A 14153-nucleotide genomic window follows, 5' to 3' on the forward strand; every position below is an offset into this window, starting at 1 on the left:
GGTGGTGCCTCGCATGCGGCTGACCCTGGTTCCAGCCCCAGCGCTGCACAGTCCCCTGAGCGCCTCCGTGAGCACCGTGGGCTCTGGCCGCCCCCAACCCAAATGGACCAACGGGTCGGCGAAAGTCAGGCTGGCGCCGGAGGCGGGAGTCAGCCCCGCTGAAGCCTGAGCTAAGCACCAGGACAGGACTTCAAACGCAGCCTCCGGGAAGGCCTCTTACCAGTCACATTCGCTATGCATGAACAGCTCTCGGCGGGACGGGGCGGCTGGCAGCACCCACGGGCCCTCTGTGCCCTGCAAAGTAAGGAGATGGCGTGGCAAGGGGGCACAGAGGCAGGGGCTGGGTGCAAGCCGGGGCTCTTGGTCTGTGGGAAGCCGATTCGGCCACCGGTGGGGGTCAGAGCCCCCCGGTGTCCAGACACGCTTCTCCCCACATGCAGTTCCAGCCCAGACGAAACACATTTGCCAACGCACGGCACGTCAGCGGGATCCAACTCCGACCCTCCACACAGCTGCCAGGAACCGGGCACCCTGTCCCAGGAAGTGACCGCATGTACTGACCACGAGGCGAAAGGAAGCCTCTATCCTGACGCCGCCAAGGGAGGGGCAAGGTGCTGAATGTCCAGGGCTGGCTGCAGAGAGGCACCGAACAACACCTGCCTCCTTTCTCTCCCACCAGTTTCCTTATTTCGATCTAAGTGAGCAACTGCTGGAAAGGAGCTTTGTTTTCGCGGGTCTGTGGGGCCAGCCAAGGGGTTTAGGGAGGATTAAGATGATGAATGCAGAGGACACGCGCAAGGGCACCACCGGGGACCGGCCCGAGCCCTGACCAGGCCTGCGGACAGGCGGGCGCTGACCTTGGCGGGCAGAGGACAGTCTTTCTAAACACCAGGTCGCGAAGGAACCGAAGTGCTCGTCGTGCACGGCGCCAGGAGGGAGCCTGAGCACCGAGCTGCGGCCCCAGCGCCCAGGCAAAGCCAAAGAAAGCCCTCGAGGGCGAGAAGCCCACCAAGCCCGGACTCTGCAGGAGCCCCAGGCGGCGCTTAGGGAATCGAACCGCCCGGCAGGTCCAGCGGGAGGGAGGCCGGGCCGGCCCGAGGTTCCGTTACGGCCGGACCCGCGTGGGCGCCGCAGGACCCGCCGCCGCCGCGCTCCCCGGCCGGACCCTCGCGGGCCCCCAGGCCGGGGGTCCCCAGGGCCGCCCGCGCTCCGCCTCGCCGGCGCCGGGCCCGCCGGTTCTCCGGCTGGACTCCGGGCCGGTTCCGAGCTCGGTGCCCCGCGCCCCCGCCTGCCCCCGGAGCACGGCAGCTTCCCCGCAGCCCCGGCGCGGCCGTCCAGGGGCGCGGCCGCGGCCGCTCGGGTCACCTGCCCGCGCCGCTTACCTGGCTGGCCGGGGCGAAGCTCCGCGGCGTCTTGTGTGTTCCGTCTCCCTGGCAACGGGGGCGTGGCCGTGCGGCCGGGGCGTGGTCTCAGCACCGTGCTGCCCCGCCCATCGGGGGGCGTGGTCTCGGTGAGCGTCGCCCCACCTGCCAGGGGCGTGGTCTCGGTGGGCGTCGCCCCGCCTCCCGGGGCGTGGCCCCGTCCGGTACCGCCCCGCCCCCTTGTGGGCGTGGCCTCGATGCGCGCCACCCAGCCCCGCCCCTGCGCCCAGACGCCTGCAGCGTCCAGCTCGGGTTCACTGCACAGACCTGACAGCGGTCCTGGCACCCCAGGCTCGGCCTCGGCCGGGCCCCTGCAGGGACTGGCCTGGACACGGGGCCGGTGGGCCGCTGGCCTGCCCGGGCCTGGCCCCTGAGCCGGTGCTCGAGGAGCCGTGAGCGAGCGCGGGCAGGACGGTCAGGCTAGCAGGCAGGTGCGAGCGCCAGAGGCCAGCACCCACTGCCGTCCTCTCCTGGGCTCGGGCCCTCCACTGCAGACCTGGGACAAGCCCACGGAGCAGCGAAGGGCAGGCGAGAGGCCAGGGGAGAGGTCACCCTGGGCAGGCAGCTGCAGAGCCACTGAGGGCAGTGGGCGCCCAGCGGGCAGGGGGAAGAGGGCCCGGAGCACAGAGAGGGCCGGAGGATCTGGCCTCGGAGGGACAGTCAGGCGTCGGGGTAGCCTGTGCACAGCCGTGCTGTCCAGCACTGGCCGGCCTGGGTTCCAGCTGTGGACAGACGACACCGGCTCTGAGAACGTGGAGTCTGGGAAGGGCCTCACGGAAACACAGACCCGGGACTCTGAGTTGGAAACCAGATGTGGAGCTGCGGGTGAGGGCGGGTGAGGACTGGGAGCCAGGTGGGGGCTGCGGTCCTGGTCCTGGTCCTGGAGTACCCGGAGCCAGAAGAGGGGAATGAAGGGGGCGGCAGGGGGTCTGCTAAGGAAATGCAAACACGCAGCAGGAGGCCCCCAGGAGAAAACAAGAGTTCAGAGTGAGAAAAGGAAGGTTGAAAAAAGAATGACAGGCGGGACCCCAGGGATAGTGCCGGTTGGGGCGCTTGCCCTGCATGAGGTCAGCACCGCGTACGCCTCCAGGAACACCGACGGAGCCCAGAGTGAGCCCCAGTGCTGTCAGGGGTGGCCCCCAAAATACAAGCAAACGGGCAGGAGAGAAGGGAAGAAAAACAGGAAGCAAGGAAGGAAGGAAGGAAGGGAGGGAGGGAGGGAGGGAGGGAGGGAGGGAGGGAGGGAAGGGAGGGAGGGAGGGAAGGAGGGAGGGAGGGAGGGAGGGAGGGAAGGAAGGAAGGAAGGAAGGAAGGAAGGAAGGAGAAAGAGGAGAGGGAGGGGAGGAGAGGAGGGAAAGAAAGGAAGGAAGGAAGGAAGGAAGGAAGGAAGAGAGGAAGGAAGGAGGGAGGGAGGGAAGGAAGGAAGGAAGGAAGGAAGGAAGGAAGGAGAAAGAGGAGAGGGAGGGGAGGAGAGGAGGGAAAGAAAGGAAGGAAGGAAGGAAGGAAGGAAGGAAGGAAGGAAGGAGGGAGGGAAGAAAGGAGGGAGGGAGGGAGGGAAGGAAGGAGGGAGGGAGGGAGAGAAGGAAGGAAGGAAGGAAGGAAGGAAGGAAGGAAGGAAGGAAGGAAGGAGAAATCTGTCCGCTCAGCCAGAGTTCACCTGCTCCAAACCGGCTCAGACCCACTGGTCCCCGACCCCTTCTGCGGGGCAGGTATGTCGGGGGCGTCCGTCCCACCGCCTCTGCGGTCTGCGCAGTCAGCGTCAGAGGGGCCGTGGGAACATCTTGATCAGTGGATGCATTTGCCGTCGCAAGTTTGTTTACGTTTCGCCCACTGACTTGGGACGTTTCCCGTTACGTGATCCCTCCAAGGCCGCTCCGAGGGCATTTTGCAGGAGGGGCCTGGCTGTGGCTGATGCCGGGGGTGGGGGGTGTTGGAGTGTGGGAATGGCGTGCGTGCTGTGTCCCCAGGGCTCACGGGGGTGCTGTGAGGCTGCCCTGTCGGGAGGGGAGTGTTAAGGGTGGGCGGCGGCTGCCCCTTCCCGGGAAACTGCACAGGACTGTGAGCGGCTGCTCCTCTGTCCCCTGCCGACCCAAGTGTCCTTCCCTGGCTGGCTTCCTGCCCCGGGCTTCTCCAAGCAGTGAAGTGCCAAGGATGGGCGGAGCGAGAATGTGGGGACCAGGTCAGGCTCACAATGGATGCCTTTGGCCCCTTCTATGGACCCACCGTGAGATGCAATGACAGAGGGTTCGTGGCTGGGCTCAGTCGGACAGTGTCCCAACACCGTCCCGTCGATGGCTTTTATTATTTTTCGGTTTGGGAAGGGCCACACTTGGCAGTGCTCAGGGCTTGCTCCTGGCTCTGTGCTCAGGGGTTACTCCTGGTGGTGCGTGCGCTCCTGCACACGCTATGTCCGTCTCCATGGAGCTTGGGGGTCGGAGCTTGGGGGTCGGGCACCACCCCCCATGCAAGCAACCCCCACGCGGTCTGTCCTTCCCGGCCTTCCTCCCCGCTCCCAGCTCCTCAGGTCAGACAAGCCCCAGGCCCTGGGTTGTGGAGGGACTCAGCCTGCACGGGGGGCAGAGGGAGGCTGTGACCTGCGGCCGCGTGGCTGCGGGCTGTAGGACAGGCCCCTGGACACGTGGGTCAGCGGGGTGGATGACAGTTCGGGCGCTCCGGGGAGCCCTGTGAGCAGAAGCGCTGAGGGCTGGCTCCTGGTGACCTCTGTGCCTGGCTCTGGATCTCACTGATCTAGACTCAGGGACGAGGAAAACATTTGCTCCCCTCACCGCTAAAGTTATTTCTCCTCAAAGTTCAGCAGTTTTATGGAAAAGGAAAATATTAGTCTTGGTTTAGTGGTTCCTTTTGGCCCACTATGGACAAAAATGAGACTAACCGACACCACCTCAGCGGGCAGGAGTCGGCGGGGAAGCGGCACTGGGGGGAGGGGAGGTCCTGCCGGTTCAGCTGATGTGCAAACCGCAGAGCACCCATCAGCACAGGACGCGGCTGAGTGCAGGCTGCTCCCGGCCCAGTGCTCCCTCCCCTCTCCCATGCCCGAGTCCTCTCCCGCCCTGCTCGTCCCCTCTGCCTTAGGGAGTCTCCGATCACTTTCTCTCTGTCTCACCTCCGTCATGTGTGCAGTTCCCTGGGCGGCCCCTGCAGCCTCCCCTGCCCCCTGCACCCTTGGGTAGGACTCGACAAGGGGCGGCTGGAAGCAGTGCCCTGGGCCGTGGGCGCTGGGTCCGATGGTACACCACACCGTCCAGGGAAGTGCAGGCTTGACCCTAGCCTCGGGAAGCAGCCGGCTCTGGGCTTCCTGTGCAGTGCTCACAAGGTCCGGCCCACCCCCCCCCCCGCCCTCCCGGCCCACCAGGTGGGCAGGCCCACGCCAGGTTGTGAGGACATGGCGCTGCTCAGGCCTGGCCCAGCCCGGAAGTGCCCCTGGCCTGTCAGGCTGCCCCGGGCATGCTCCGGAGACCCCGCAGTGCCAAGCAGAGGGGGCTGCAGGACCCCAGGACTACCCCCCCACAATAGTCACAGTGCAATTTCCAGCACGCAGTGTTCCGGCCACTAGCTGCCCCCATTCCCCAGGTCCCCGCCTCCTGCTGCTGCCGAGGGCACACCGTTTGCTTTGGCTGTACCCTGGCTGGCGGCTGTTCTCTCTGGCAGTACCCTGGGCGGCGACAGGGTTAAGCTCTGTGGTCCACACACTTGCCCACACCTCACCTGTACCCCACCCGCGTGGCAAGGCTGAGCACGGCGGCCGCAGTGAGTGGAGGTGGCACCGACATCCTTCCGGAGAGGGAACTGGAGTGTGGGTCCTCCCACGCGCTCTCTGGCTTGGCGGAGAAGCCCCCACGGTTTCCGCCGGGGCTGAGCCAGGATCGTCCCCCCGCAGTGGCGGGGGCTCCTTTCTCCAACACAGGCTGTTCTGGTCTGGGCCATCCGTCCTCACCTGGGGGCACATCTCAGGGCTGCCCGGGGCCCGGTCCCTGCTAGCAGCGACGAGGAGCACTTTCTTGTGTGTCTGTGGACCATCCAGCCATCTGCTTCAGGGAAGCGTCTCTTCATTTCTTCCCCCCATCTTTGGAGAGGTTTTTGGGTTTTTCTTTTTCCTATTTTTGGTATAAAAAACTCAACACGAGCCACTTGTGTTCCTCTGAGACATCTTTATTACATTTATTAACCATCGACCAGTGAAGAGTAGCAAAGTAGCAGTCAAGCTATCTTTGAATCGAGCATTTTATTCTAATTTAAAAACTTAATCGGGGCAAATTATTTTAGCACAATAATAATCCATTAACTATGCGTCGTCACTGCTAGGCTGTCTCTGCTACGAACACACCCATCGGTGTCACTGGTAAAGGTCCTGGGGCAGCTGATACCCAAATTCCCTTAAAGTTTCCACGTGGAGGGCCGGCGGGAGAGCAGAGGGTGAAGCAGCTCCCTTGCGTGTGGCCCTCCTGGCTCGGTGCCCGAGCCACGCACAGCCCCAGGAACCACCGAGCGTCACTGGAGCAGAGTCAGGTTTAGACGCTGAACACTGGGTGTGGGCCCGCTGTCCCACCCACACTCACCCCCAAGAAGCTCACATTTGTGTTTTTTTGTTTTTTGTTTTTTTTGCTTCTTGGGTCACACCCGGCGAAGGGGTTCCTCCTGGCTTTGGACTCAGGAATTACCCCTGGCGGTGCCCGGGGGACCAAATGGGATGCTGGGAATCGAACCCGGGTCAGCTGCGTGCAAGGCAAATGCCCTACCCGCTGTGCTATCACTCCAGCCCCAAAGTGCACACTCGGGCCAGGAGCTGGCCAGCAGTCAGGGGCCCCCTGGCTGGCCCCGGGAGACTGTCCAGTTAGCGGACACTCGGGCGGGGAGGGTCAGCAGTGAGGCCAATCCTGGTCTGCCCTGCCCCACCGAGTCCCCTGTGGCCCCAGCCTGAACTGCCCGCTGGGGTGGCTGAGAGTGGCCGGGGGCGCCCGCGGGCCCTCTGAACTCACTTGGGAATCCATCTCCCGCCCCCCAAGAAAAGAAACATCACACTTTACTATTGCGACGTCATGGGTTTAAAAAGGAAACGGGCTGGAGCGAGAGCACAGCGGGGAGGGCGTTTGCCTTGCATGTGTCCGACCCGGGTTCGATCCCCGGCATCCCATATGGTTCCCCAAGCACTGCCAGGGGTAGTTCCTGCGTGCAGAGCCAGGAGGAACCCCTGTGCATCGCCGGGTGTGACCCCCCCCAAAAAAAAACAAAGGAAACTGCCTGCCTCAGAGATTACCCCCAAGTCCCTCCCGGATGCACACGTGACACCTGTGAGGCCAGAGCCTCTGTGGCAGCGGCCGGGAGGGCAGTGCGGTGATGCTGCCGGCTGCCTCAGCCTGTGCTCCTCGGGGGGAGGGGGCAGCAGGGACCCCTCATGCCACAGCCCCGCCTCGCACGCCCTGCTCTGACCCCCGTGTTCCCTTGGCTGCTCTGGGGGGAGAGCCCCACCCACGTGACTCCGCGTGCCCTGGGGGCCTCAGACACGGGGAGTTTCCTGGCAGGCCCAGTGTTCCCAGGGCAGCTCGAGGACGCTCAGGCACACCCGTCCACGTTTCTTCACCTTCTCCATCTTCCGGGCCACCAGGAGCCGGTGGCACATCTGGTGTCTCTGGAGGGTGCGGGCGGCCCTGGTGCTCAGGGCGGCCCTGATCACTTCAGAATTCCTCGCCAGTCCAGCTGAAGAACGGGCCGACTCCGTCGGAGGGGCCAGCCGCAGGCCCCAGGCCCCACATGCCGGCATCCCAGGCCCCCGGCCCGTCCTTCCTGGAGGGGGCCACCTCCTGGGGAGAGGTCAGCGTGGGCCAGAAGGCCTGGCGCTCTCCGGGCCCTTTCCCTGGCAGTGACCCCGCGGGACAGGCCACCCCGGGGAGGGGAGCTACAAGGTCCAGGGCTTCTGAAGAGAAGTTTCCGGAAGCCTCCCACGCCTGGTCACAGTGTGGCAGCGCAGGGGGCTGGTAGCACACTTTGGTGGTCGTGGTGATCACTGTGTGCAGGGCCGGAGCCCCGGCGGCCACGGGAGGCACGAGGTACCTGCAGGGAAGCTCTGGGGAACAGGGGGGCCCGGGGGCCCCTTCCAGGAGCTGTGCCGGGGGGTCCCGAACTGGCCGCGGGCCAGGCTGTCTCCTGCCGGTTCCCCAGTGCAGGCTGTGTTGGCGCACGGCCAGGGGCTCCCAGCTCGCGTCGCGGGGGGCCCGGCCGGCATCTCTGCAGAACGGGGGCTGTGGGCTGGGGTGCATGTGCCCAGCAGCTGCCAGGCCATAGCTGTGTGGCCCCGGGACCGAGGGTCTCTGCAGGGGCAGCCTCGGGCGTTCCCGCAGGGCCAGGCCGCAGGGAAGGCTGCAAGTATCCGTGTCCAGGAAGGGGCAGCTGGGCCCCGGGGGAACGTCAAAGGCTTCTGGAGCTGCCGGGGGCGGCATGTGGACCAGTCGGGCACCGCTGTCGTGATTCTCTCCTGCCTAAAGGAGGTCACGGACGCAAGGGTGGAGGTCACTGCCCGCCCCTGCCCCGTCCCAGCCGAACACAGTGTCGGGCTCTGCGCCTGGGGGAGGGTCCGTGTTGGGGGCAGGGCTGGCTCTGCAGGCTGTTTGTGGGGAGCCCAGCCCTCGGCAGCAGGAAGCCCCAGGGGCTCCTTAGCACCCGGCGGCACTAAGAATCCACCTGCTCTTTGCCAGAAACATCCAGGGCTCCCGAGGGGACACCAGGACGCTGCGGGGACCCACATTTCTGTCACCTTCGGGACTCCCCTGCGCAGCCCTCGCTCTGCTCTTTGGGCTCCCGGGTGGCGTGCAGGGCCGTGCCCTATTGGGGGTCAGGCCCGGGGGGTCCAGCCCTTTATGCATGCCCTGCCCCTGCCTCTTGTGAAGGAGAGGGCAGCTGGGATTGGGGGGTCTACACCCGGTAGAGCTCGAGGCTTCCGGTGCTCAGGGATCACGTGGGGCAGCTCGGAGACTCTGCTCAGTGCTGGGGCTCAAACCCGGGTCAGCCACATGCAAGGCAAGTGCCTTAACCCACGGGCTATCTCTCCAGCCCCACTTCGCGTTTTGTGTGTATTTAAAGAAGAGGTATTGGGGAACCATCTGGAACGTGGCTCCCGTGACGCTTGGGGGAGCTTCGAGTCTCACGCGGGCTCAGCTGTGGGCCGCCCTTACCTCCGGCTCCCGAAGTCTCCTTCTCTGGGGCTGCTGCAAAAGGGGCCCTTGTCTCCTGAGGGCACTTCTCCGCGCCTCCGTCTCTGACTTACTCTCTGGTCTCGGGTGATCGTGGACCCCCTTGGCCTGCAGGAAGGAGTGAGCTGATCACACTTCAGTTCCTCTGAAGGAGGCTGGCCAAGCTGAGGATGCCTTATGGATCCCAAGAACAAAGAAGCCTGGACTCAGACCCCTGCATGCCCGTGTTCAGTGCAGAGCTGTCCACAACACCAAGGCCTGCAAACGACCCAGACTTGCACCAGCAGATGCGCGGAGAAAGATGTGCTTTCTGGAGGGGGAGGTGTTGAGAGACAGCAGGGCGTTAAGGCCCCTGCCTTGCATTCAGTGGACCTGGGTTCGATCCCTGGCACCCCATGTGGGCCCCCAGCATTGCTAGGAGTGACTCCAAAGCCAGGAGTAAGCCCCGAGCACCACCAGGTGTTCCCCCCCTCCCCCCCAAATACAGGATCTGGTCGATATACACAGCGGGATGCTCAGCAGCTCTGAGAAAATGCATCCTTGCATTTGGGGGCACCTTGAGTGGAACTAGGTGTCAGTCAAAGAAAGAAAGTCAGAAGGGGAGAGGTGCCGTGCCCTGCTCCTGTGCGGCACAGAAAGAAACCGGGTCTTTCCTTTCGGAGCTGAGCTGACCCGGCGTCTGCCGAGGGGCTCGGCTTTTAAGTCTCCTAACCGTGCTGCCCAACCGTTTTCAGAAAGTTAAGAGGAACTGCGCAGTGCCTTTCCCCAGATTCCAGGCTGCTGTCTGGTGTTTGCAAAACGACGGGAAAGGGGCAAACCCTGACCTACAGGAGCATCGGCAACAGGGCCTGGCCAGGTCAGCGCCCGGACGCAGAGGTCGGACCCCCTCCGGGCGCCACATGCTCCCAGCCCCGCCAGGGGCCACCCTGTACCCCCGAGAGCACCGTCCAAGCTCTGTCTGTCGTCGTTGCTGTTCCCGGGGCTCCCGTGCGGGCTGGCTGAGCGGCCGGGGTCGCCGGGCCTGCCGGAGGGAAGGTCCCGCACGGACTCGGGGGTCCCCCTCTCCGTACCTGAAAGAATATCGCGTTGCCTTCCAGCCTCCAGAAGTTGGTGACAGGGTAGCCGCTGTGCCCTCGGCAGGGGACCAGCTCCAGGGCCGAGTGGCAGTTGGGGCAGGTTTTCCCTGCAAAGCCAGAGCCCTGGGGGATCAGCGGGCGCACCTGGACCCACGCCTCACCCCTCCGCCGTGCCCCTCCTCTTGCCACGCCCCTCCGCTGCTCGTCCGCCAATCCGATCCTCCCTCCTCTGCTATCCCCGCCCCTTTGCCGCTAGCCCCTCCCTATCCGACCTACCTCTCTGCCGCTAGCCACGCCCCCTCCGCTAGCCACCCTATCCAATTCGCCCGTCCGACGTTAGCCCCGCCCCCGGTGCGCCTTGCCCCGCCCCTGCGTCTAGCCCCTCCCTATCTGACTTCCCCCTCCGCTGCTAAACCCGCCCCTAGCCACGCCCCTGCCCTATTAGCCGCCCTATCCTATGCGTCTTTTTCTCCCCCCTCTAACTCTAACCCCGCCCTAGCCGATGCTTTGTCCCGCCCCAGCCTATGAGACTGGCCCCGCCCTTTACGGTGCGCCCCGCCTCGCCGCTAGCCCCACCCCTGCCGTTGGCCTCACCCTATCCGACGCGCCCCACCCCGCCTCTGGCCCCGCCCCACTTCTGGCCCCGCCCTATCCGAGGCACCCTACCCCGCCTCTGGCCCCGCCCCTGCCATTGGCCTCGCCCTATCCGACGCGCTCCTCCCCGTCGCTGGCCCCGCCCCGCAGCTGGCCCCGCCCCTCTGGTCCCGCCCCCGCTGGCCCCGTCCTATCCGAGGCGCCCTACTCCGCCTCTGGCCCCGCCCCTGCCGTTGGCCTCGCCCTATCCGACGCGCTCCTCCCCGCCGCTGGCCCCGCCCCGCCCCGATGGCCCCGCCCCCGCCGCCCCCGTCCTATCCGAGGCTCCCTACCCGCCGCTGGCCCCGCCCCTCTGGTCCCGCCCCCGCTGGCCCCGTCCTATCCGAGGCTCCCTACCCGCCGCTGGCCCCGCCCCGCCCCGCCGCTGTTCCCGCGCTCACGCTGCTGCTTGCGCCGCGCCTTGTCGCAGATGGCCGGGCGCAGGCGGAGGGGCCCCGAGGGGCCGGCGCAGCCCCGCGCGCACAGCACCACGCCCAGGCACGACTTCTTGAGCACGCGGCCGTTGTGGTTGTTGGTGTTGCGCATGGCCCAGCCGCTCAGGTGGCGCTGCGCGCGCCGCTCGTCGCCCGGGTAGACCAGGCGCACGTGGCCGTCGGGCCACTCGCAGAAGCGGTCGAAGGGCAGCGGCCCCTGCGGGGAGAGCGGCGGGTGGGCGTCTGGACCTGACCGAGCTCAGCTTCCGCGTGCGGGTAGAGCATGGGCTGGGGGCTCGCTGGCCCTGGCCACAGGGGCGTCCCTCCCGACAGGGCCACCAGCTGGGAATGCCTGTGACCAGCTCGGCTGTCCCGCGCCAGGGGGCCACAGCTCAGCGCCCACCGGTCTTTCCATTATGAATTTCATAGAAATTTCTTGCTGCCTGCGCATTCCCTGTGCCCCTCCTGCAGACCCCGTGGTCAGGTCCCTCTGGCTTCCTGGAGGAGGCGCCCACGCAGGGGCCGGCTGAGTGGTGGATCTCATGGGGGATGGGGGATCAACCTATGACCGGTGAAGGTGGCACGGGTTTCAAACTTCAGGGTCTGAAAGTGAGCTCGTGGCCCATCTGTCTGTCCACATGCTCCAACGCAGTGTCTGGGGGCAGAGAGGCCGGCACTGCCCAGATGAGGAGGAGGAGGAGCAGTCCTAGAGCAGGGCAGCTGGGCAGGCGAGAGACCCAGGCGAGAGACCCCCATCGCCAGCATCCGACCTGACAGCCCGCCAGGCCGTTTGTTTCTGAGACCACACAGAGGCTGAAATCATCCCTGTTGATGCGTGTCCTTTTTCCTGAGCTAGTGTCACTGACATAAAACAGTTGTGCTGAAATGGGTTAGGGTCATGCCAACAGCTGCTTATAAGGCAACATCGCAACTTAAGGGGCTGACAGGGGCCCGAGGCGTTCATCACTGTCACTGTCACTGGCCCTCAGGTCCCACACCAGCTACCAGGGGTTCCACAGCAAAGGAGCCCCAGGGAGAATCAGCTTGCTTGGTGGGGCCGCCTCTGTGGTCAGGGGTCACTCCCTGCGGCCTTTGGGAACCACGTGCGGTGCCAGGATTCAAACCCAGGTTGCAGAGGCACAGCCACATGCTGGGGGAGCGCCCTGGCCCTGCGCGGCCTCTCCAGCCCCCAGAGAGCATTGCTGACATTAGGACGATCCTTATCCAGCTGCTGACAGATGGGCCGACAGCGGAGCCAAGCACCTGCAGAAACTGTCTCAAGGTCAGGCCGGGCCTGCCTCAAGGTCTTGGGCTCTCTCCATCCTCCGAGCAGCCCAACTGGGGTCCCCGTGCCCCCAGCCCTCTCCGTGGGTCCCCTTCACTGCACCCCAGGGCCCAAACTCCCTGTAATGCGCCCCAAAGGAAGCGTGTGCCCCCCCCCCCCCCAGGTGCTGGGGCAGGAGCCGCGTCTGCCCGGCTCCAAGTGTCCCGCGTGGCAGTGGGTTTGAGGGTGGGCTTGGTTGCTGTGGCCAGTCGGCAGAAATGGCCTCTCAGAACTGTGACCCTTCCCAGAACTAGGGCAGCCGGGGGGGGGGGGGGGGGCACAGGCAGCCTCAGAGGGAGGGAGGCAGACTACCATGGACCCTGCAAAGCACCTTCTCTGGCTAGTGTCTGGTGCAGAGTGGATGCGGGGTGGGGGGGTCTCTCTCTGTGCCACCCCCTTTGCAGCTGCTGCAGCCACACCTGCTGCCCTCCACCTCCCAAGTGGCACCTCCAGCTCATGCCCAGATGCCCCATAACTGCTGGGCTTGTTCACTGTGCGTGGCCCTAAGCCTTGTGGCCCCAAGCCTCATGTGTGTATGTAATAAGTGAGTGCGTGTGTATGTGTGGGTGTGTGTGAGTTATAAGTGTGTGTGTGTTTATGAGTATGTGTGTGAGTGTGGGTTGTGTGTGTGTATGTGTTTCCATCAAAACCAGGGTCAGGGCTTGAAACAGCGCACAGGCCTGATGCAGCCGCACCTCAGGGTCCCAGAGCAGGCAGGAGTGACCCTGAGCACAGAGTCAGGAGTCCTGAGCGCCAACGGTGAGACCCAAACCTACCCACAGTGGGGAGCTCAGATGTGACTGGCAAGCCGGGGGTTGGGGGGCTCTGAGGGCCTTTCCCGGTGCGCAGGGCAGGCAGGGGTCCTGGCCCTGCCGGCAGGAGGAGGCTCTGGGCCCGACCTGGCCTGGCCCGTCTGGGATAGGGGCAGCGCGCGGCGCCCCGGGCTCTCCGCCTTTGGCTCACCTGCGGCATCTGGGGGTCGTTGATGTCCCAGCGGAGCGCGGGCCCCGCGTCCAGCGGCATGGGCCCCGGCGGGCGGGTCGGGGAGGAAGGGGCCGAGGCGGGCGGGCGCCCCTTATAGCACCGCTCCCGAGAGGCGGATCCCCCCGGTGTGGGGAGGGGCGGGCCCGGTGGAGCGGAGGGTGGGACGAAGCGGGGCTTCCCGGGGGCTCGCGGGGGCCTCTGCCCTGCGGGGGCGGGAGGAGAGATGCGCAGGGCCGGGGGGCCGCGGGTGTCAGGGGGCCTTGGGCCGCGGGCGCCCAGCTCCCTCCCGGGGGCTTCTGGAGCCGAGCGAGACGCCCAGGTGCGGCGGGACCTGCGGACCGGGCAGGGCGGGGCGGGTTGGCCCAGGTCGCTGTCTGGCTGTCCCCTGCGCCTCGGGGTCCCGGGCGGCCCCTGTGGGCGGAGAGGGCGGGGGTGCAGGCGCGGCCCGGGTCCCGCTCGCTGGGGCAGGGGCTGCGGGATTGACCGGAGGGTCCCCGCCCTGCGCCCGCCTGCTCCTCCCGGGGCGCGCGGGGGTCCCGGCTGGGAACGCAGAGACTCCTTGTCTGGGTTTATTCTAAACGGGGCTGGACGCTTCCAGGTCTCTGATTCCTCGCGGCGCTCAGCCAGCCCCAGAATTTAGGACTGAAGGGGCTGGAGCGGGGGAGCACAGCGGGGAGCGCGTTTGCCCGGACGCGCCTGTTCCGGGTTCCATCCCAGATCCCTTAGGGTCCCCGGAGCACCGCCGGGAGTGATTCCTGAGCATCGTGGGGTGTGGCCCCCAAAAGTGAAAAAGTAATAATAAGGGCTGTAGAGAGCCAGGGTTAACCCTGAGCATCGGTGGGTGTCACCCAAAAAGAGAAAAAATGATGGTAATAAGGGCTGAATAATAGTAATAAGGGCTGTAGATAGAGGGGAGGAATGATAACAGAGGGCCGGGTGCTTGCGTTGCATGCAGCGGACCCTGGTTCTATCCCCACGCCCTCTAGGGACCCTCAAGCACAGAGCCAGGGATAATTCCTGAGCACTGTGGGGGGAGCCCCCAAACAAACAAAAGAAGTAATGGCAGGTCCCCAGAG

The 14153-nt window shown here is 65.6% G+C and overlaps 1 protein-coding gene across 1 annotated transcript; it reads right to left on the reverse strand.

The window, feature by feature from the left end:
* Window positions 1–216: 216 nt before the first annotated feature.
* Window positions 217–13116, reverse strand: GCM2 (glial cells missing transcription factor 2). The gene is made up of 9 exons (XM_056108530.1): window positions 13057–13116; window positions 10737–10986; window positions 9697–9809; window positions 8609–8734; window positions 7154–7915; window positions 7011–7068; window positions 1383–1526; window positions 1110–1288; window positions 217–294 (listed from the first exon to the last, which is right to left on the reverse strand). Exons 1-9 carry the CDS (start codon window positions 13114–13116, stop codon window positions 217–219), a joined length of 1770 nt encoding a protein of 589 aa, XP_055964505.1.
* Between the last annotated feature and the right edge of the window lie 1037 nt (window positions 13117–14153).

This window comes from Sorex fumeus, unplaced genomic scaffold (genome assembly GCF_029834395.1).
Source record: "Sorex fumeus unplaced genomic scaffold, SorFum_2.1 ptg000218l, whole genome shotgun sequence".
Classification (NCBI taxonomy): Eukaryota; Metazoa; Chordata; class Mammalia; order Eulipotyphla; family Soricidae; genus Sorex; species Sorex fumeus.